The 22957-nt window shown below is 45.2% G+C and overlaps 1 protein-coding gene across 5 annotated transcripts in view; it reads left to right on the top strand.

Moving 5' to 3' along the window:
- GPAT2 (glycerol-3-phosphate acyltransferase 2, mitochondrial) overlaps positions 1-22957 on the top strand; it is a 55813-nt gene that overhangs the window by 29768 nt on the left and 3088 nt on the right. For 3 of the 5 annotated variants that reach the window (XM_087875638.1, XM_087875640.1, XM_087875637.1), the window contains 11 exons: positions 1001-1210; positions 2474-2584; positions 2748-2833; positions 3228-3349; positions 9798-9868; positions 10706-10967; positions 12288-12436; positions 15467-15544; positions 16533-16658; positions 20129-20249; positions 21888-21953. In XM_087875638.1, the coding sequence (XP_087731764.1) occupies positions 1001-1210; positions 2474-2584; positions 2748-2833; positions 3228-3349; positions 9798-9868; positions 10706-10967; positions 12288-12436; positions 15467-15544; positions 16533-16658; positions 20129-20249; positions 21888-21953 (1402 nt within the window). The remainder of the gene's footprint in view (positions 1-1000; positions 1211-2473; positions 2585-2747; positions 2834-3227; positions 3350-9797; positions 9869-10705; positions 10968-12287; positions 12437-15466; positions 15545-16532; positions 16659-20128; positions 20250-21887; positions 21954-22957) is intronic. The other 2 variants (XM_087875641.1, XM_087875639.1) reach the window with 1 other exon arrangement.

The following is a 22957-nucleotide window of genomic DNA, read 5'->3' as shown; positions in this document are numbered from 1 at the left end:
ATATTCCCTTTTTACAACAATTTCGCAGCTGTAATCTTCTCTTATTTACATTTTCCCCTTACTCTTCTTTAAATATATTTTCCTTATTGTCCCATTATCCCATATTTCTATATATATATTCCTTCACATATAATACTATAACTATCAATTATCTTACAAGCATTTATCCATTTTTGACCTTTCCTTGTTCGTTCTTATTTACTATTTCTAATCTCTGGCCAATTATACTATTTGTTCCATATTCTATTCTATTCTATTCTATTCTATTCTATTCTATTCTATTCTATTCTATTCTATTCTATTCTATAAACACACAACACTGCGCATAAAGTGCTTCTAAAGCAGGAGTCTCCAAACTTGGAAACTTTAAGACTTGTAGACTTCAACTTCTAGACAGACATGTCTATTTTTGTGTAGCCATGCTGGCTGAAGAATTCTGGGAACTGAAGTCCACAAGTCTTTAAAAAATTGCCAATTTGGGAGTCCCCTGTTACAAAGGTTTGAGCCAGGGTGGATAAAAATCAATGATTTTTTTTTAAAAAAATCAAAAAAAATCAGATTTTTTTTTATTTAAATCGGATTTTTTTAATTTAAATCGGATTTTTTTATTTTTATCGAATTTATTTTAATAAAAAACTTTTGAGGTAAAAATCTATCGTAAGATAGCTTTCTATTTAAGATACATAAATAATTTAGTTTATTCAGCATGAAATTGAGCTTAGTTACGTAGCATGAGGCTGTATATTCTGCAACACTGGGACTATCGGTGAGTCAACAGCGGGTCAAAGGAGTAGCGGAGATGACAGTTGCTCTTTAAAAATTATGATTTAAATCGAGTTGATTTAAATCAAGCCTTTTTACTAGTGATTTAAATCATGATTTAAATTGTGATTTAAATCAACTCGATTTAAATCAACTCCACCCTGGTTTGAGCCAATGAATCTGTTGATGCAGGAAAGGGTGGTTTTGCCATTCACGGACTTCCTGTCTTCTCTCACAGTACGTCGAAGAACTCCTCTTGAGCAAGCAACCCCTGTTGATCTTCTTGGAAGAGGTCTTCTCGGGGTCTCAGCAGCTTTCCCCTTCCGGTAGAGCCTGGATGAGCTTGGTGCTCAATGCTTATTACACTGGGGCCGTCTCAGATGTCATGATAGTGCCCGTTGGCATCTCCTATGAGAGAACTCCTCACTTCGTTCACAGCGGGAAGGAGGTAAACTGCGGCCAAAAGGTCCAGAAGATCAAGCTAAGCAACCTGGAATATAAATGTACAATACCAATGGCTGATTCTTCTAATGTGGTAGTACCGTGTTTCCCCGAAAATAAGACCCTGTCTTATATTTTTTTTTGAACCTCGAAATAAGCGCTTGGCCTTATTTTCGGGAAGGTCTTATTATTTTGGGGCGCGTGGAGCAAGATGGGGCTCTTCTTGCCGTCTTACCTGATTTCCACCTCTGCATTTAAATATTTTCAGGGAGGGCTTATTTTCAGGGGGAGGTTTATTTCATGCGCTCAAAAGCCCGATTGGGCTTATTATCAGGGGAGGTCTTATTTTCAGGAAAACAGGGTAGTTAGAAGCAAAATACAGTCAGAGGAGAGAACAGTTTCAGTTGTCAGGTTTCGATGTCGTCTCAAATAAAATAAATTGCATTTCCAAACAAATAGTCTTTGAAGAAATCTTACATTTTATTAAGCACAACAACCTGTCCCCGATTGTGGCGTAGCCAACACTGACTTCCTGACCCCAAAACCTTCCCTTTCCATTCCCCAATTCTCTGCGTCTCATTGGCCCTCTTCCAAATCACTCTCCCCATATCTACTACTTCAGCTCCCCAGGAATGTCCCCCCTCCCATCTCATCTCCTAGGGGATATTATCTTCAGGGAAAATAAGTAAGTGAGAAGTCAAGCGTCCTCTTGCCAGCTGCCCCCTCTTCTTCTTATGTCAGCACTAGAGTAAATGCAGGTTGAAGTGCTGACATCAGTTTCAATTCAGCAGACTAGTTTTGGAGGTAAAGCTAAGCCACGCCCAGACTCCTTGCTGTCTCCAGCAAATACTGTTTTGGTTTCCATAGGGTCGCCATTGGCTGACGCAGTTGCCATGTCTCTTAATTGGCTGGCCTTGTTACTAAGCCCTATTCCTGAATATTCTGACACCTCATCCGTGCTGGGACAGGTGAGGGTGAGGGTTTGTTAGCACTGATGTGGTTACCTCGATTGGTAATGAAACGTCAGCAAGAATGGCAAGAAATACCTGAAGGAGTTATTTTAAAATTCTGATCTCCCACCTGCAGCCTATCGTGGGGCATCTTCCACAGGTTTCTGCCCAATTCTACTGCCGTGTCCCGTCCAGGTCCAAACTAAAGCCAAGCAAGTGATCTTCAGCTACAATCAGGGGTGTCCACCAGGAATGGGGTCAAAAAAGAAGTCCTAATGTTGACTGCAACTGACATCTGCACTGCTTGTTCTGTTTTCCAGAGCCCCACCCAGACTCTTGGTCTCTGGGCCACTGTGTGGACTCTCTGCCAAGCAGCTTGTCGTGGACAGAGCTGCGTCCGGATCGACCTTGCGCAGCCCTTCTCTTTGCAGGTACCGTATTTCCCCGAAAATAAGCCCTAGCTTGATTTTTTAAGCATGTGCCTAATATAAGCCCCGCCCCAAAAATAAGCCCTAGTGAGAGGGATGGGCGTGGCCAGCACAGGAGGCGGCGCCTGTTGAGATTCCCAATCAGATTCTTTTGCTTTCTTCCTAGGAATTTGTGACGAACAGATGTTTCAGGCAGAACAGCTCTAGGAAGCCCTTGAGAGAACTGCTCTTACCCGAAATCCTCGGCAGGTGGTAAGTCTGCATCAGAGTTGTGGAAACGCAAAAGCGGCACTGGCTGACTGGCCCATCCCCCAGACTTGGAGGATGCAAAAGTCCCAGCTGCAGTTGGAAACACCCAACATCTGGCTGGATCCTCGGAAGACAGCCGGAAAGGAACTCAAAAGGGTCTCTCCAGTTCACTTAGACAGAGGACTAGATGAATTCGTGAAAGTTGCGAGACTAGGAATAGGAATAGGAATAGGAATAGGAATAGGAATAGGAATAGGAATAGGAATAGGAATAGGAATAGGAATAGGAATAGGAATAGGGAGGGAGGGATAAAGGGACAGATAGAGAGACAGGTAGTATTGATCCAAACAGCTGCTGTTCACCACGTCCTCCTCATTCTCATTCTCTGGTTTAACAGCCCCAGCGTTCTGGATTGTGAGAAAGTGGAATGTTGGCCTACGAACTCTCAAGATGTCGTGCCACTGACCGGCGTAGAAGAACAGGTTTTGCTGGACAATTTGAGCCTACACACTTTGAATGGTAAGTAGCTGTCTCACCTGCTGGCAGAAAGAGGTGCCCAGAGGTGTCGCTTTTCGTGTTGGTGCTGAAGTTGTCCAGCCCCTGTCGAGTCAGAACAGTTGATTCATTCCAAAACAAAGACTTTGTTTGGGCTTTGTTCTGACCCAGCCTAAGCAGCAGTAAGAAACAGACTCTTTGTCACGAAAACCTCTCTTTATTTACCTCTTGCGAATTAATTGCATTCACCCACCAAAAAGTCCAGGCAAGAGTCCTTCAAGGAGTTAACTGCAGCAGCAGACCTTATCAGTTCGTGGCGACGTGAGCTCCTAGCCGAAAGGCTGTAAATTAAGTTCTGGCCAGCAGCCTCTGTGGCACAAAACGCAATGAGCCAAAATCTTCAGAAATACGAACAGTTGTCTCCTACGACCACCACTCCCCTTTCCTCCCATTTATTCCCCAGCCAGGGAGGGACTATTCAGGGTCCACGTGTGCTTTGCTTCCCGAGTTGACTCCTTGTCCTCCCTTGTTCTCCTCTCCTAACTGCTCTGCACATACGTGCCTCTGGAACAGGCCCCAGCTGTTCTTCCTCCTCACTCATATCGGCTTCCAAAGGCAGCTGCCTCTCCGGTGGCTGGGAAATGTCGGGCGGCCCTGGCTCTATCTCTGCATCCGATTCTGAGGATCCATCAGAGCCTTTCCCAGACTCCAGAGCTGGCCCACGTTCCTCCCCAACCTCCTCATCGTCTGAGTCTGCCACCAACTCCGCTGGCAGCTGGTGGGCCACAACAGGATGGAGTATGTAGCTCATGCCCTCCAGATGACTAGGCTATGATTCCCATTTTCCTCAGCTATCATGCTAGAATGACCAGAGGCACAATCTGGTAATTCAAACTGACACCGGGGTGTGGGGGGGCGAGGAAAGGCTGATTAAAACAACGAAGGCTAGTCTGGTGTAGTGGTTACACCTAGCCGGAATCCGATAGAAGTTTCCAAAAGTTTTTCAGCCCCACCGAAACCAGATATCCTGATCAAGGGGCAAAATTCTACAGTAGTGACAGAAAATCCGTTGGCTTTGACTGAACTCCTTTCCCACCCCTAATTATCTCTTGGGGGACCCCACCAAGTCCTCCCATTGGAAGGGCTTGATGGATCCAATTTGAAAAAGCCAGCATTTGAGCATCTCTGGACCAATCCCAAGGGTTATTTGGGGAAGAAAATTGGGGACAACATGATTCTGTCTTCTCCACCAGACCCTTAGAAGAAGGGCAGTGTGCAAGGGCCTGAATGTAGAGTGATGGATAAAGTACAAAAAAAATGCAACCTTTTTCAGCGTAAGGATGAAGTAAGCATAGATTATTTAGTACACAACACGTGTTCTCTGGGTCTCTCAGAAATTAGAAAACGATAAACTAGAGAAGTCTTCCAGAACGATTCATCCAGAGATGTCCTAAAAGTGGGCAACTGGACTTTCTTGTTTTCTCTTTTGAAGACGTTTTGCTTCTCATCCAAGAAGCTTCTTCACCTCTGATGGGATGGTGGGGAACGGAAGGATTTTATATACCTTGCAGGCAGCTGGTCATTTGCATCCTTTTTTGAGGGTCGTTGAGGCCACTTGGAGGTTTATCTGTGTGTCCTCAGTTCTCCTATTTGCTCCTGGTTCCTGTAGTCTGCCATTTTGCCTCTGGAAATCCATTCCTACTCCCACACCATTCCAAGGGTGTCCTTCCCAAATTTTATAGCTAAAAGTGGAGATTCTCCGTCATCCAAGTCATGGCTGTCCCTGAGGACACACATAAACCTCCAAGTTGCCCCAACGACCCTCTAAAAGGATGCAAATGCCCAGCCGGAATATAAATCCTTCCATTCCTCACCATCCAGTCAGAGGTGAAGAAGCTTCTCGGATGAGAAGCAAAACGTCTTCAAAAAGAAAAAGTTGCCTCTTGAAAAAGCACCTTTGGGACAACCAGGACCTGGATGGCAGGAGAATCTCTACGGACTTTTCATCCAGAGATGTTCACTGAAAGAAATGCATTTATGGTGAGATTTTCCAGCTCTAAATTCTCCATCTCTTACTGCATTTCCTTCACGAGACATCAGGAGGAAGCTTCAAGCAAAGTCAGCCTGTTTTTAATCCAGCTCCTCACGTTCATGTCGGTGCATTTGTCGGGATTTCTGCCACCTGTGCCTGCCTGTATGTTAACCCACTTGGATAACGTGGCATATGGGCCCCTTCTACATCCCAGAAGTGACGAGAAAGATGTTGCTTCTGGGTCAAGGACACAGATGTGCCAGCAGGCAGACGCCTACATGCAGATGGTTTGTTCCCATGTCAGATTGGGTGAGACATAGCAGGAATTGCTTAGGCGGTGAGCGTTAACTGGAAGGAACAGTTATTTCTCGCTATTTACTCTTGCTGCTGTTGTACAACAACAACAACAGCAAGAGTGAAAGAGCTGCAAAGAGTATAGTAGAGATCTAAGTATCCAAATTTGGGGTTTGGAAACCCAAACCAGCTTGCGTTCTTTATTGTTTCACCTTTGCAAAGAATATCTCACCGGACTTAAGCGTCCCACTATCCGCACCCAGAATATATTCTGGGAACTAACTGACAAGAGAGAATAATTGTAACTCGGGGTTGAACTGTGGGGGTTTTGGTGCTTTTGATGTTTTGGGAATATGGAGGACACTTCCGATGCTCAGAGGAACTTCTGAGCATTTCCAACTTCTGAGAAATTTATTCTTCTTCTTCTTGTGCCCTATCCATCATTAGACATTGGTGATTCTATTTGTATCAACAGCTGCACGAAAAATGCTGCTGAGTTTTGTCCAAACTGGTCCTTTAGATTTTGAAGCCATGAGGTCCTTCATTTGCCTGGACTTCCTTTCCCTTCAATCTTTCTCTGGAGGATTAAGTGAAGGACGGTGTTTATTTTTCCGGGTGTCCCATCACATCTCCAAAATATTCTAACTTTCACTTTTTAATGGTGTTGACGATTTCCTTTGGCTTTCCCAGGTGGCTTATCACCTCCTCATTTCTGATTTGGTCAATGAGCTTATACATAACAGCTGCCCGTAAATCCACATTTCAAATTTTTGTAGTCTCTTCAAGTGGCTTTCTGTCCAGAGACCAACTCTCCACTCTGTAGAGAAATTTTTTTTTTTAAAAAAAGGGACAGATGAGGTTCCTCCAGTCCTTCCTGTGGGACCTGACTGACCAGTACGCTCCCATAGAGAGGGGCTCCTCCGGGTGCCATTGGCCAAACAATGTCGACTGGCAGCCCCCAGGGGGAGAGCCTTCTCTGTGGGGGCACCTACTATCTGGAACGAGCTCCCCCCGGAGATACGGAGGATCCCGGATCTGCGTATCTTCCGTCGCGCGCTTAAGACTTTTGTCAGCGTTTCAACGCTGGCATGGAGAGCAGAGGAGAGCGAGAGATAAACTCTGGAACTTTTGCCTGCTAAATCCCTTTGAAGTCGGGTTGTCGTGGAAATGAGGGGAGGGGGCACATTCCTGGGGAATGACGAGAAAAGAAGTCTGAAGAATGACTTGGAAGATAGCCAATGAGAAGCAGAGATTTGGGGATCGGAAAGGGAGGGATTGGGGGGCAAAAGGTCAGTCTTGTCCGCGCGGAGTCATGATCCGGTGGCTGTGCTCAATTAAAGAAAGATTTCCTTAAAGATTGGGAGTTTGGAAATTCATTTAATTTTGAGATAGCATCGTAGTCTGACAACTTTCTTGTTTCATCAGGCTGGCCTGACCTAAGTCTTTCCCCTTTTTAAATGGAAATTTTAAATTTGGTTTTAAAGTATTGGGGTTTTAAATTTGTTCAGCCAAATTATTTAATTTGTTTTATTCTATTTTAAATTTTGTATTTATATTGTTTTATTCTGTGGCTGTTCACCGCCCTGAGTCCTTCGGGAGTAGGGCGGTATACAAATTCAATAAAACTAAAAACTAAACTGACCACATTGCTATCCTTGTGTGATGGAGACGATCTGTTATGAAACATGTTGTGGCCTATCGGCCACTGGGCCATCCAGCACCCAAATCAGAGGAGGAGGAGGCATGGGTCAGCAGTGAGGCAACCTGAGAGCTCTGAGGGGGAATGGAGCTGTCAGAGAGGGAGACAGAGGCGGAGCCTGGGCCGTCCGTCAGCCCTCAGATGGAGAGTCAACAGCCCCCAGGTCTGGAGGTGGCTGATGAGGAGGAGGAGGAACAGCTGGGTCCAGTGCCTGACGTGCGGATGCGCAGAAGGCAGAGGAGAGGAGAGCAGTGGAAATCTATGGGCCGGTCCTTGGGATGGAAGAGCCACCGCTGCGACGAGCCCCAACTAATTCTGGGGATAAAAGGCAGGAGGCGGAGATGAATAGGTGTGGCAGACAATTATTCATTTCCCTGCCAGGGAGACTTGTTAGCTTGCGAGAGAAACTTTTTGCCCGGGTTGCCGGCGCTACTAATGAAGGAATCTTTTGAGTTCACATCAGAGGGTTTGTCGTGTTTGGGGAGCTGGGTCAAGAGCAAATTGGGAACACGCGGAATAACCCACTCAGTCGCTTAAGAGCCTCCATTATATAAAAGATGGATCTCACGTGTCAAGGTGTGTTTTTGAGTTTATTGCTGTTCTCGGAGAGTGGCTGTAACTTCCCAATTATCAGTTATTTTAGTATAATAACTTCAGCTGCTCTCTCTGTGCTAATGCACCCACCTGCGTGACTTGGTATAATGGTTTATGAGGACACGTTCGCCGTTTCTCTTTTTACGATTCAGGAAGATGAGTTGTTGCTGGGGGGGTGGGGAGCCTACCTTACCGAAGATAAATCCTTTTTTTAAAAAAATAATAATAAAAGCAAATGGCTCATCCTGATCTATTGCAGTCCATTTATTCAGCAGGAAAAAACAATACCCAATATCTCTGGGTATGTTCTTTTTTATAGATAGAATTTTTATTGCCCAAGTTTGATTGGACACAAAAGGAATTTGTCTTGGTGCATAAGCTCTCAGTGTACATAAAAGAAAAGATACGTTCATCAAGAATCATAAAGTACAACACTTAATGATAGTCATAGGGTACAAATAAGCAATCAGGAAACAATATCAATATAAATCGTAAGGATACCAGCAACAAGGTTACAGTCATACAGTCATAAGTGGAAAAAGATGGGTGATAGGAACGATGAGAAGATTAATAGTAATAGTAATGCAGACTTAGTGAATAGTTTGACAGCATTGAAGGAATTATTTGTTCAACAGAGTGATGGCGTTTGGGAAAAAACTGTCCGTGTGTCTAGTTGTTCTGGTGTGCAGTGCTCAATAGCGTCGTTTTGAGGGTAGGAGTTGAAACAATTTATGTCCAGGATGCGAGGGGTCTGTAGATATTTTCCCAGCCCTCTTTTTGACTCGTGCAGTAGACAGGTCCTCCATGGAAGGCAGGTTGGTAGCCACTGTTTTTTCTGCAGTTCTACTGATCCTCTGAAGTCCGTGTCTGTCTTGTTGGGTTGCAGAGCCAAACCAGACAGTTATAGAGATGCAGATGACAGACTCCATAATTCCTCTGTAGAACTGGATCAGCAGCTCCTTGGGCACTTTGAGCTTTCTGAGTTGGCGCAGAAAGAACGTTCTTTGTTGTGCTTTTTTGAGGACGTTTTTGATGTTAGCGGTCCGTTTTAGGTCTTGCGATACGGTAGAACCTAGAAATTTGAAGGTCTCTACTGTTGATACTGTTTGCAAAACCAATTCCGTTCACCATGATCCAAAAAAAGATGTTGAGACCCTAGAAAGAGTACAGAGAAGAGCAACAAAGATGATCAGGGGGCTGGAGGCTAAAGTATAGAGGTAGTGTCCTGACCCAGTTCCCCAAACACAAAAAACCCTCTGAAGTGAACTCAAAGATTCCTTTAATTAGGAGCGCCAGCAGCCCCAACGAAAAGTTTCTCTCTCACCGCAGGATAACAAGTCTGTTCGGCAGGGGAGATGAATAGTTGTCTGCCACATCTATTCATCTACGCCCCCTGCCTTTTATCCCCAGAGCTAGGATGGGGCTTCGCTAGCAGTGGTGGCTCTTCTGTCCTGAGGACCAGCCCATAGATTTCCACTGCTCTCCTCTTCTCTGCCTTCTGCACATCCGCGCGTCAGGCACTGGACCCAGCTGTTCCTCCTCTTCCTCATTAGCCACCTCCAGACCTGGGGGCTGTTAACTCTCCATCTGAGGGCTGATGGGCGGCCCAGGCTCCACCTCTCTCTCTCTCTCTCTCTCTCTCTGCCAGCTCCATTCCCTCTTTCCTCTTGGAGCTCTCAGGTTGCCTTGATGCTGGACCTGACTCCCACGCCTCCTCCTCCTCTGATGCTGGAAGGACTGGCGGCCGACAGGTCACAACAGGTGGTCCTCAACTTACAATAGTTTGTTTAGTGACCATTCAAAGTTATAACAACACTGAAAAATGTGACTCTACCCACTCTCAACCTTCCTAGCAGGTGTATCGTGTTCAGCCATCATGGCGGTCCACATCCTTTCTGCACTTCTGCTACACATGCACCAAGAGGTAAGAATGGGAAGTAAGAGGGGGCGGGGGAAGTTCCCACTTTCTCCCAGGAACCTATTTAGGGTTTGGGACCTCGGACATGAAAGGAAATGGCTTGCTCTGTAGGACCTCGGATGACTTGCTGCATCTCCCGAACTTCTTCATCTTCTCCTCCTCCTCCTCCCAAGGCTAAACATACTCCATATCGTCTTCTCTCCTCATAGGACTCTTACGTTTCCTTTCTTTTCCCTGGCATCCTTGAACCATCCTTCAAAGTGTGTTGCCCCAAACTGGACCAGTTTGAGGCCGATCCACCCGCCAATCAGCTGCTTGTGCTGAAGCTAACTTGGCTGTTTGCTATTTGCTGCAAGGACTCAGAGTTTGCAGCAGCAATCACATCCATAAAGCACAAATAACTAATTCAGCAGGATTCAATAACCTCTCTTTATATATATTATATAACACAGGAAGTAAAATATACAATACCAAAAGCAGGTTTTCCAATGCAAAACCCAAGCAGAGGAGAGGAGTTTCAGTTTTGAGCATCAGACTAGTTTGCCGCTTTAGTGCAACTCAGAGCTGCAGAGATAAACCACGCCCAGGCTCCTTGCTGTCTCCTTCCTTGTTGCTCACACAGCAAATACTATTTCAGTTTCCAAACAGCCCTCAACTCTCTCACACACTGACAGGACACTAGCCAGATGAATACCGATGGATGCTGGTAGGCAGAGGCAGAATTTTGTTTTCTTATTTTCCTCCCCAAAAACGTAAGGCGCGTCTTATACTCCGGAGCGTCTTATACTCCGAAAAATACAGTGCTTATTTTCCTGCCTTTCTTTCTTCCTTACATCCCACCAGGGAGTTTTTCTTTCTCGACTGATGCAAGACTTCGTTTGGATCACTGATGAGATCCTGATGCGTAACTATGATGTGGGGTTTTCCGGCCGGGTACGTGATGTATTGTGTCACAGCCTGTCCCTGCTGCGAGATTGCGTTACCCTCTACAGCCTCTCATTGGGAGATGTCTTGGTGGTTCCCAAGAAGACCAAGGTGGCCATCAGGGAGCTGAGCCACCACAGCACGGCTCTCCTGCCTGTCTTCATCCAGGAAGCTATCGGGGGTAAGTATCCAAGATCTCAAAGCCTACTTAGATATCTGGCTCGCTGTTGATGTGATGGCTTCAGAGGGGAGAACTTTGGCTAAGACCACAAAGAGAGGCTGGCTGGATAATTCAGTGTAAGGCCAGAAGCAATAGCAAAAACTTCTGTTTGGGCTTCATCTGCTTTTTTTTCTAAGTTCTGGCTTTCTCAGAGCCTTCTACGTATCTCTACGGCCAGAGGTGGGATTCAGCCGGTTCGGGTGAATTGGATGCTAATTTTACATCTGGTTTCCCGAACCGGTAGTTGCAAGGACTGGCTGGCCCCGCCCACCCTGCCCTGCCCCTCCCAGGAATATCCATGTGGCCCATTTTGGATGCCAGGTAAGTGCAGCATCCGTGCGGAGGCTCTCAGTGGGCAAAAACCAACCCCTTAGAAGTTCTGGAAGTCTGGAAACGGGCTTGTTTCCAGCCTCCAGAGGGCCTTCAGAGCCCAGGGGAAGCCGTTTTCACCATCATGGAGGCTTGAGGAAAGCTTCCGGAGCCTGGGGAGAGCGAAAATGCCCCCCCCTGCCATATATATATATATATATATATATATATATATATATATATATATATATATATATATATTAAACCCCTCCAATCCATACATGAAGCAGACTGACACCCACCATGAAGAGGTGGCACGGCCACGAACATGAAGCCAAACAACAGCAACACAGCTCACGAGCTCAAATCCCCCTGCAACTCAGACTAACCCGAGCACAACCAAGCCCCCACCTAAACAGAACATACACCCATCCAATCAGAGCCCAGCCAACCCCCCATCCAATCAGAGCACAGCCAAACCCCCAACCAATCAGAACACACCTCCACCCAATCAGAACACAGCCAAGCTCCCACCCAATCAGTTCACACCCCCACTGGCAGTTAAAAGGAAGAAACAGCTGCGATCACACACATTGCTCCTAGAAGCACGAAGCCGAAAACACCAGCCTGAAGATGACGAATGAGACTTCGTCGAAACATTGCCAAGACACCTCCAATTTTACGCGGGAGAAAACCCGAATAACCAAAGACCTACATAAATAATATCTGCAGCTGCCTTGCGAGAAAGGGGGGGGGGAAAGGAAACACACCCTCTGGCTCAGACACACAAACACACCTGAGCTAGAGGGTGTGTTTGTGTGTCCGATGCTCAGGGAGACAATGAAGACCTTCTCTTTCATTGCTCCTAAACTTTGGTGGCACCTATGCGGTGTGGTGCTAAGTTGATGAACGTGGTGGTGTAAAGAGGGGTCCATTCAGGTTTTACCCACCTACCTTCAATCTTTTCGGCAGCCTGTTCCATCAACGCCCTTCTGATGGAGGTGCTGCCGTATTTGGGAAGTCCCGAGCAGCTTGGGAGCTTCGTCCTGGCCCACGAAGAACTTCATAACAAGTCCATCCTGCTGGTTCAGCTGCTACCGAAAGATTTCCTTCTACGCCAGGTAAGGCGTATTTATTTATTTATTTATATCTATTTATTTATTTAGTTTGTCAATCGTGTACGAGATAACAGATACAAGTATAAACATGGATATGAACACAGAAAATGGGTACGAATAAATGGGGACAGTAGGACAGGGACCGTAGGGACGCTGGTGCGCTTAATGCATGCCCCCTTACAGACCTCTTAGGAATGGGGTGAGGTCAACAGTAGACAGTCTAAGGTCAAAGTTTTGGGGGGTTTGGGAAGAAACCACAGAGTCAGGTCTTGGAGCCTGGGGAGGGCCCTCCGGAGGCTGGAAACGGCCCGTTTCCCGACTTCCGGTGGGCCCAAAAGGCTCGAAAATCAGCTGGCAGGCGCACACGTGCACGCTGGAGCTGAGTTAGGGCAATGCTCGCGTGTCCACAGATATGACTCCATGTGCCGCCTGTGGCACGCATGCCATAGGTCCACCATCACGGGTCTAGGGTCTCCTCCAGGGTCCCTTCCGACTCTGCTATTCTGTAATTTCTGTAATAATCTTATAGTAGTAGATTCGTTGGTTGATAAATATAAAACCAGGGGGGTGTGCAATGATTGTATGAAAACATTCACTGAATGGTCCCTAAAGAAACAGTTATAAGTGGAGGACTTAACTTGAAAGTTACGTTCATTTTGCAGTGGCTGATGGATAATCCTAATGCAGATTTTTAAAACGACGCCCGCAACGGCTTCTTTGTTCCTTTTCGTCTCTCCCAACGTATACCGAAGGACTCTTACTTCTATTCACAGTAATCTGCTTCCATCTGCAGTTTTAAAAAGAGAATACAGTCGAGCACGGGGGGGTCTCCAAATACGGCTTTACGACTAGCGGATTTCGATTCCCAAAATTCTTGGAGGCTGGGCTTAGCCGTCCTTTTTCTGCGGAGGAAATTCTGGGAGTTGAAGTCCACAAGTTGTAAAGTTGCCAACCCCTTGAGTAGAGTAAGAGGGACTCGAGGAAGTGGGAAAGTGTAGCAATAACTCTTGTTTTACTACTACTCTGTGAGGAGGAGGAGGAGTTGTTTTTAATAGGAATTTTGGGAAGCGTTTTGTATTTGCGTCCTTCCTGAAGAACTCGGAAACAGTATGATTTTGCCACTGAGGCAGTAGTGGGATTCAGCCAGTTCGCACCACTTCGGGAGAACCGGTTGTTAACTTTCTGAGCAGTTTGGTGAACTGGTTGTTGGAAGAAATCATTAGAGCAGAGAACCGGTTGTTAAATTATTATTTTTTTTTTCTAATTTTTTTTTATTTTTTTTTAAACATAAAACATAAAATACATCTTTTTAGAGCAAGGGTTTGGTCCGGCATAAAATGAGTCCAATTATTCACATTCCCTCAATCAATTTTGTTCCAAATTTTATCCATTTATATCTTTAAAAAAAAAAAAAAAGAAAAAAAAATCTTATTCTAAACATTTATCATTCTACCAGTACATCCAAAATTCTAAACAACAAACACCGTTCTAAAACTTTATCATTTTAACAATCAATATTTCATATATATTCCTCAATCCTAAAACCTCAAATCTATATTTTCCTTCTCTTAAATGACATCTAATATCCATAACCTTGACAAAAAGTATTTTCCTCCTCTCTTAAAGTCATTTCATAAACAATCAACATTTCCTTCTATAGTTTGTTACTTCCACAATACTTTATTTTACTTACTTCAAGTTTATTCTCATATTTTATTGAATCTAATTTTTAACTGGTTCATAGTTTAAATATCTATTTCCCAGCTGTATTTTCCAATACTCCTGTCTGTATTTATTTAAACTGGCTCCCAGTTTAGCTACTATTCTCCAATAGTAAAAGTAGTTAAATTACTTAAATCCCACCACTGCATGGAGCCACTGCTAAATATGAGTAGGCAGCTTTTGTGAGTTAAAAGAAAGGGGTGTCCATGACTTACAACCTCTTGGAGGAGATGCCTGCTCTGAGTCATCGGGCTACGCCTCCGATGGGGTTTGAATTACCAGCTATGGCTCTTATTTGTGACTAACAAATATACCTCTTCACTTGCAAGTAGATTATTCATTACTTACAATGCATTTTCGGGTGCATATTCAGTAAGAGTCATTGCGATGTCTATAGAGATTCTCCATCCTCCAGGTCACGGTTTTCCCGAAGGTGAAACTTTTTCAAAAACTTTCTTGTTTTTTCTTTGAAAATGTTTCCCTCCTCATCCAAGAAGCTTCTTCAGCTCTGATAGGACGGTGGGGAATGGAAGGATTTTATATTCTTTGCAGACAGCTGGTCATTTGCATCCTTTTAGAAGGTCGTTGAGGCCACTTGGAGATTTATCTGTGTCCCCAGAGTCACCTGAGTGGTGCAAATGGTTCCTGTAGTCTGAAATTTTTTTCCTCTCTGGAAATCCATTCCTACTCCCACACCATTCAAGGAGTGTTCATCCCAAATTGTGTAACTAAAAGTCTGTACAGATTCTCTCATAAACCTCCAAATGCTTCAACAAACAGTAATGTCAGCGTTCCAGAATAAAACCCAACTCCAAGTAAAAGACTCTGAAGCAAGCATTTTTCAAAGTTCTACTATTTAGTTCTACAAGTTCTACAAAGTTACTATTGAATTTAATTTAATTTAATTTATTAAATTTATATGCCGTCCCTCTCCGAAGACTCAGGGTGGCTCACAATACATTTAAAAAATCATTATAAAAAGACATTGAAAAATTAAAAAACATTTTTCTCTTTCTTTTTGCTTAGATGGGGTATATTTTAACAATATAAATCATTACAGTTATTGTAAACATTTAAAAAATAATTTAACTATTGCTCCCAGTATAATCATCTTCATTACTTTACTATTAACCCTAACACAATCATTTCATTTTTACTGTTCCCAGCATAATCATTTTTATTTTTTAGCTATTAATTCCAACATAGTCATTTTATTTTACTGTCGAACTCAGCATTATCATCTTTATATCTGTTGTTAAACCCAACTTATACATTTCGTTGGAATTGACGCCTTTCTCTGCTTCTTCTCAGCCTTGCCAGTCTGTGCATTACTATTGTCAGCATGCTGTGGACAAACTGGTGGAGTCTGGATTGCTGGTAGCCGAGGAGGTAAGGAACTCTCTTCTCTCTCTCACTCTCACCTGCACAGAGTCTTCGGGCAGAAGGCGGATTGTCACACCTGCCTTTTCCATACCTACGGTGAACAAGATGCAGATACAGGGACCCCTCGACTTGCAACGGTTTGCTTAGTGACTGAAGTTACAGCTTCACGATGTAAATCAGTGTTTCTCAACCTTGGTAGCTTGAAGATGGGTGGACTTCAACTCCCAGAATCCCCCAGCCAGCAGCGCTGGCTGGGGGATTCTGGGAGTTGAAGTCCACCCATCTTCAAGCTTCCAAGGTTGAGAAACACTGATGTAAACAATCAACTTACGATCCTTTTTCACACTTAATGACTGTTGCGGCGTCCCTGTTGGTCATGTGATAAAAATTCAGATGCTTGGCAACTGACTCGTATTTATGACGGTTGCTAGTGTCCCGGGGGTCGCTTTGCGTGCTTCTGAGAAGCAAAGTCCATGTTCTGTCAACGCAGGAAGGATAACGAGCATTGTAGTAGTGGGTTTCAAATTTTTTTACTACTGATTCTGTGGGCATGGCTTGGTGGGCGTGGCAGGGGAAGGATACTGCAAAATCTCCATTCCCACCCCACTCCAGGGGAAGGATACTGCAAAATCCCCATTTCCTCCCCATCAGCTGGGGCTCAGGAGGCAGAGAATAGATGGGGGCAGAACCAGTCAGTATTTTTACGACCGGTTCTCCGAACTACTCAAAATTTCCGCTACCAGTTCGCCAGAACTGGTCCGAACCTGCTGAAACCCACCTCTGGAGCGTTGCCGCCAGTTCCTTCACTGGAATCTGATGGGCCGCAGGAAGATCAGAGCTCCGGGTTGGGCAGGGCAAAGAGAAAAGAGACCTCTCTTGTTGGGGTGCTTGGGGCTCCCAATGGTTTAGTTGGACCCATTATTTTCCTCAAGGGCTCTCTTCCCTTCCCGTTGCCTGGAGCTGATGGGTGCCTCTCCTCCTTTCCCTGCTGCAGGTGCCCAGCGATCGCTTCGTGTGTGACACATCCCAGAAGGGCTTCACCGAGAAGTTCCTGTGGAAGGCAACGGAAGATTTTGTCGACATTGATGGGCGGGAGGAGGCTGAGAAGCAGTGCTTCAAAGTATGGATGCTCGGTGGTTGGGGGAGGAAGGGAGTCGATCCTTTTTCTCTGTGCTCACCTACCGATCTCACTTGGAGGTTCTTGCTAGATCTTCGTGTCGGTGAGCAACACATGGACTCAAGGGGCCTTGGTAGAGTCTTGCACATTCATTGGCAGACTGTGTGGGCAACCCGGGAAATATTACGAGCCTGGGTGAGATTTTTTTTTTTTTTAATTTGATTTATATGCCGCCCTTCTCCGGAGACTCAGGGCGGCTTACAATGCGCTAAGCAATAGCCTTCATTTTTTTGTATATTTATACAAAGTCAGTTTATTGCCCCCATAATCTGGGTCCTCAATTTACCTACCTTTGAAAGGATGGAAGGCTGAGTCAACCTTGAGCCTTGGCGAGATTCGAACCAGCAGTAATTGCAGGCAGCTGGTCTTAATAACAAGGTGCTTTAGACCACTGTACTACCAAGGCTTCTTGGATGTGAAGGGAAATGTTTTATTTCTCTTTTTTTTTTATTAAAAAGTTTATCAAATATTACAACCATTTTTCCCATCCCTCCTCCCCCCTCTCCCCCCAACCCCCCAACCCCCACCCCAGACTTCCCAGAGCAACTACAGGGTATAGCATTTAACAAACCTAAACTAAGATATGCTAACTCTCTATAGACTCCAAACTCCCTCTTGCTCTTTAACTCCCCTTTCAACTAACAAAACATAATTCAAAAAAGGGGGAAATGTTTAGTTGCCATTTGGGAACCCAACTTTGGGGCATCTCCTTTATGGAGACCCACACTTGGGAGAATGGGCCTTTTGTTTGGACTTCTCTCCTGTTGGAAAGAGCGATGCTCCCCATCGCTCTGGGATGTGCGTGCCAAGGACGAGGGGAAAGGAAGGTGCTGTCAACATTTCCTGCTCTTGCAAGACTCTTTTTCCCAGTCGTGGGAAGAAAGGAGAGAAAACCTCACCACCCCCCACCCCCCATCCCGGTCCTGAAGGCTTCTTCCTCATCCCCATTGTAAAAAGAACATCAAATTACCATATCAATTCCTCTTTCTTTTGTTCCTTGGCACACGGCGTGACGCTTCCCGAGCTGGCAACCTGTCTCTTTAAATGCCAGTCGTGTGGGCTGCTCCTTTGAAACCTCCTTCCCTCTTTTCAAGAGGGAGCCGAGCTCTCTGTAATTAAGTGGCTGGGGCTGAACCAGGTTGCCTGCCAAGCTTCCTGCACCCAGCATCTGCCTTGCCTGGCCCACCCAGCACCTTCCAGAAGTAGACAGTGCCACCTTCTGGGAACCCAAAGGCAGAGACGCCTCCCTTAAAAGGAGGCCCAGAATTTCCACAGAATAGAAGAGAAGAGAAGAGAAGAGAAGAGAAGAGAAGAGAAGAGAAGAGAAGAGAAGAGAAGAGAAGAGAAGAGAAGAGAAGCTGGAAGGGACCTTGGAGGTCTTCTAGTCCAACCCCCTGCTTAGGCAGGAAGCCTTATCTCATTTCAAACAAATAGTTATTGAATCTCTTTTTAAAAACTTCCAGTGTTGGATCATTCACAACTTCTGGTGGCAAGTTGTTCCACTGGTTAATTTTTCTCACTGTCAGGAAATTTCTCCTTCGTTCTAAGTTGCTTCTCTCATTGATTAGTTTCCACCCATTGCTTCTTGTCCTGCCTTCAGGTGCTTTGGAGAATAGCTTGACTCCCTCTTCTTTGGGGCAGCCCCTGAGATATTGGGACACTGCTATCATGTCTCCCCTGGTCCTTCTTTTCATCAAACTAGACATACCCCAGTTCCTGCAACCGTTCTTCGTATGTTTTAGTTTAGTTTAGTTTTATTAAATTTTTATACCGCCCTTCTCCCGAAGGACTCAGGGCGGTGTACAGCCAAGATAAAAATCAACAGTATAAAAGTTAAAAACGATTTAAAATTATTAAATAGTTTGGCCAATGATCTAAAATAAAACAACCCATTAAAAATAATATTTTAGGCCAGCCCTGCTTGATGGAATAATAGTGTTTTAAGGGTGCAGCAAAAGGTACGAAGGTCGGGAATCCGAGGAATCTCCGGGGGCAGCTCGTTCCAGAGGGCAGGTGCCCCCACAGAGAAGGCTCTCCTCCTGGGGGTTGCCAGTCGACACTGTCTAACCGATGGCACCCTGAGGAGTCCCTCTCTGTGGGAGCGTACTGGTTGATGTTTTAGCCTCCAGTCCCCTATCGTAGAACCATGGGGCTGGAAGAGACCCATCTAATCCACCCTTTGTTGAAAGTAGGAGACCTTATTCCATCCTGGAAAAAAATGACTACCAATCTCTTCTTAAAAAACCTCCAGTGATGAAGCACCCACAACTTCTGAAGGCAACTTCCGTTCCACTGGATAATTGTCCTCATGGTCAGAAATTCCTCCTGAATTCCAGATTGGATCTCCCCAGGGGTGAAATCCTACCGGTTCAGACCGGTTTGGGCGAACTGCTAGAGATTATGGGCATCAGTTCGCCGAACCGATAGTAATTACCCCTCTTTGGCCCCACCCACCCATGCCCGGCCGGTCACCGCTTACCTCTTCCGGACGCTCGATATTCCACAAAATTCAATGTTAAATGCAACAGAGAGAATGCTAACTTTTCTCCCTCCATTCAGAACGGAGCTGCTGCACCCTGTCCCTTTGAGGTAGTCCCCAGGAGGGAGGGGGCCAGGAGGGAACCATAAAGGGAGTAGCAGCTCAGTTCTGAATGGAGGGCGAAAAGTTAGCATTCTCTCGGCCGCAGAATTCAATGTTAAATGCAGCGGAGAGAATGCTAACTTTTCGCCCTCCCTTCAGAACGGAGAATCAAAGCATATTAGGAAACAGTCAGTATAAATCGTAAGGATACCAGCAACAAGGTTACAGTCATGCAGTCATAAGTGGAAGGAGGTGGGTGGTGGGAACGATGAGAAGATTAATAGTAGTGCAGACTTAGTGAATAGTTTGACAGTGTTGAGGGAATTATTTGTTTAGCAGAGTGATGGCGTTCGGGGAAAAACTGTCCTTGTGTCTAGTTGTTCTGGTGTGCAGTGCTCCATAGCGTCGTTTTGAGGGTAGGAGTTGAAACAGTTGATGTCCAAGATGTGAGGGGTCTGTAGATATTTTCCCAGCCCTCTTTTTGACTCGTGCAGTAGACAAGTCCTCAATGGAAGGCAGGTTTGTAGTAATTGTTTTTTCTGCAGTTCTGATGATCCTCTGAAGTCTGTGTCTGTCTTGTTGGGTTGCAGAACCAAACCAAACAGTTATAGAGGTGCAGATGACGGACTCAATAATTCCTCTGTAGAACTGAATGGAATACAAGACAGTTTTCTCCCCTTTTCTGCTGGGATAGCCCCAAGGAAAAAAAATCATTCAGGAAATGGTCAACTATTTCCCCATTTGGGATAATGAAGGTGAAGCTGTAGGTTCCTTTCCTTTTGCGATTCAGGTCCGTAGCTCAATCCTCTTTTGTTTTTTTCCACTCCCTTAGGTAAGTCAGTTGGAAAGTTGCTCCAACCTCTTTGTGTTCCTCTGTGGCCTCCTTGGGCCTCCGCTGAAGACCTTGGAGAGAGCCACCATCTTCCTTCAAGAGCAGGATTTCCCTCAGCCAGGTGGGCCTCATACCTGGGATCCTCTGGTTGCGGGGGGTGGGGGGTGGTGGAGTAGGGGGATGAGAGTAGGCTGTAGCAGCGGCTGGAGGCAGTAGGATCAAGGTGAGCTCGGTGGGAATGAATTACGTTCATTCACGGCTGAGTCCCAATTAGTTGCAAAAAGTCTTTTGGGAGAAGTCCTTCGGGATAATCACCAGCCTTTATCTCCCTTAAGACTTGCCAAAGACCTACTTGGCAAAGCCACACAGAGTCCAGAATCAAACAGAGATGCCGACTGGGAACAGAATTAACAACGTTGCTTTCCTGCAAAGAGCCCACGTGCCTTTGCACCTCTTTTAAGCCTTATGGGAAGGGCCAATCATCTCCAGGCCTTACTCCCGAGTCGCCCCTTTAGTTTTAATTGTTCTTGCCTTCTGGCAGCTCTGCGCATGTGCGCACTAGGAACAGGCTCCTCCTGTTCCTCTGCCTCTCTACTGTCCGACTCTGGAGGGTCCAGAGTCCGCGCATCACATCCAGATGGCCCTGGCCCCATCTCTGCCTCCGACACAGAGTCCTCGTCCGAGCCTTCCCCAGATTCCAGGATTGGCCCATGTTCCTCCCCAGCCTCCTCACTGTCCGACTCCGCTGCCAGCTCTGCAGGCTGCTGGCAGACCACAACACTTGCCCCCAACAATCTGAGTCCTCATTTTACCCACCTCGGAAGGATGGAAGGCTGAGTCAACCTTGAGCCTGGTGAGATTCGAACTGCCAAAATTGCAGGCTGCAGAGAGTCAGCAGAAGCAGCCCGCAGTCCTGCATTCTAACCACTGTACCACATTTAATGTATGCCATTCAGTGTACGTTCAAAGTAACAATAAACACCTGTTCTATTCGATTCTATTCTATTCTATTCTATTCTATTCTATTCTATTCTATTCTATCCTATTCTATCCTACTCTACTCTACTCTACTCTACTCTACTCTACTCTACTCTACTCTACTCTACTCTACTTTATTGTATTCTCTCTTCTAGTTTCTCCTCTCCTCTCCTCTCCTCACCTTCATTATTCTATTCTATTCTATTCTATTCTACTCTACTCTACTCTACTCTACTCTACTCTACTCTACTCTACTCTACTCTATTGTATTCTCTCTTCTCTTCTAGTCTCTCCTCTCCTCTCCTTCATTATTCTATTCTATTCTATTCTATTCTATTCTATTCTATTCTACTCTACTCTACTCTACTCTACTCTACTCTACTCTACTCTATTGTATTCTCTCTTCTCTTCTAGTCTCTCCTCTCCTCTCCTTCATTATTCTATTCTATTCTATTCTATTCTACTCTACTCTACTCTATTGTATTCTCTCTTCTCTTCTAGTCTCTACTCTTCATTCCAATATTCTATTCTATTCTATTCTATTCTATTCTATTCTATTCTATTCTATTCTATTCTATTCTATTCTATTCTATTCTATTCTATTCTATTCTATTCTATTCCATTCCATTCCATTCCATTCCATTCCATTCCATTCCATTCCATTCCATTCCACAGTATATTCTCTATTCTATTCCAAAAAGTCTTCTTCGGCTACCTCTTCCTTGGTTGATGAATTCCTCCTGCAGTATTTTTCTCACTCTGCTAACCCTTTTCCCTGTAGAATCTCGGTTCGTGGAGGAGCTGCAGCGGGACCTGGTGAGGTTGGCACGAGAGGACGGTTCTTTCGGTGAGTCTGGAAGCCCAGATTGTCCAGCGTGGCGTTGGAAGCGCAAAAATCGACGTAAGAAACTCGAGGCCTGAATCGCAGTGAGAAACGTTGGTCGCTCTTAGCGCGTCACTTCTAATCCAAGGCTGGGCAACCACAGCCCCCATTACCAACTCTGGACTTCAACTCCCAGAATTCCTTAACCAAAGGTAGCCCTCGACTTCCGATTGTAATTGAGCCTGGAATGATGGCCGTAGGTCATTAAGTGGGTCGCCATGTTGACTGTACCTGATTTTACAACCTTTCTTGTGGCGGTCATAAAGCAAACGTCACCGTTGTTAAGCAAATCCATTGACTGCATTGGATTTTATTTTATTTTTTTGGCCAGAAACCGAAAATAAATACCACTAATACCACTCTGTAAAGCCTTGGTAAGACCCCACCTGGAATCCTGCGTCCAGTTTTGGTCACCACACTATAAAAAAGATGTTGAGACTCTAGAAAGAGTGCAGAGAAGAGCAACAAAGATGATTAGGGGACTGGAGGCTAAAATATATGAAGAACAGTTGCAGGAACTAGTATGGTTAGTCTAGTGAAGAGAAGGACCAGGGGAGACAGGAGAGCATCTTCCAATATTTGAGGGTTGCCACAGAGAGGAGGAAGGGGGTCAAGCTATTCTCCAAAGCACCTGAAGGCCAGACAAGGAACAATGCATGGAAACTGATCAAGGAGAGATTCAACCTGGAAATAAGGAGGAATTTTCTGACAGAACAAGCAATCCATGGAACAGAAGTTGCCTTCAGAAGTTGTGGGAGCTTCATCCCTGGAGGCTTCCAAGAAGAGACTGGACTGCCATCTGTCAGAAATGGTGTAGGGTCTCCTGCTTGGCTGAGGGATGGACTAGATGACTTAACAAGGTCCCTTCCACCTCCGTTAATCTGTTATTGATTAGTATAAATGCTGGTTCTATTGAACGCTGCAAATGGCCATAAATGTGGACCAGTTGGCAAGCATCCAACACGCAA

The sequence above is a fragment of the Pantherophis guttatus genome, chromosome 9 (genome assembly GCF_059756535.1).
Source record: "Pantherophis guttatus breed Tessera chromosome 9, ASM5975653v1, whole genome shotgun sequence".
NCBI lineage: Eukaryota > Metazoa > Chordata > Lepidosauria > Squamata > Colubridae > Pantherophis > Pantherophis guttatus.
This window is presented reverse-complemented; position numbering and strand designations above follow the sequence as displayed.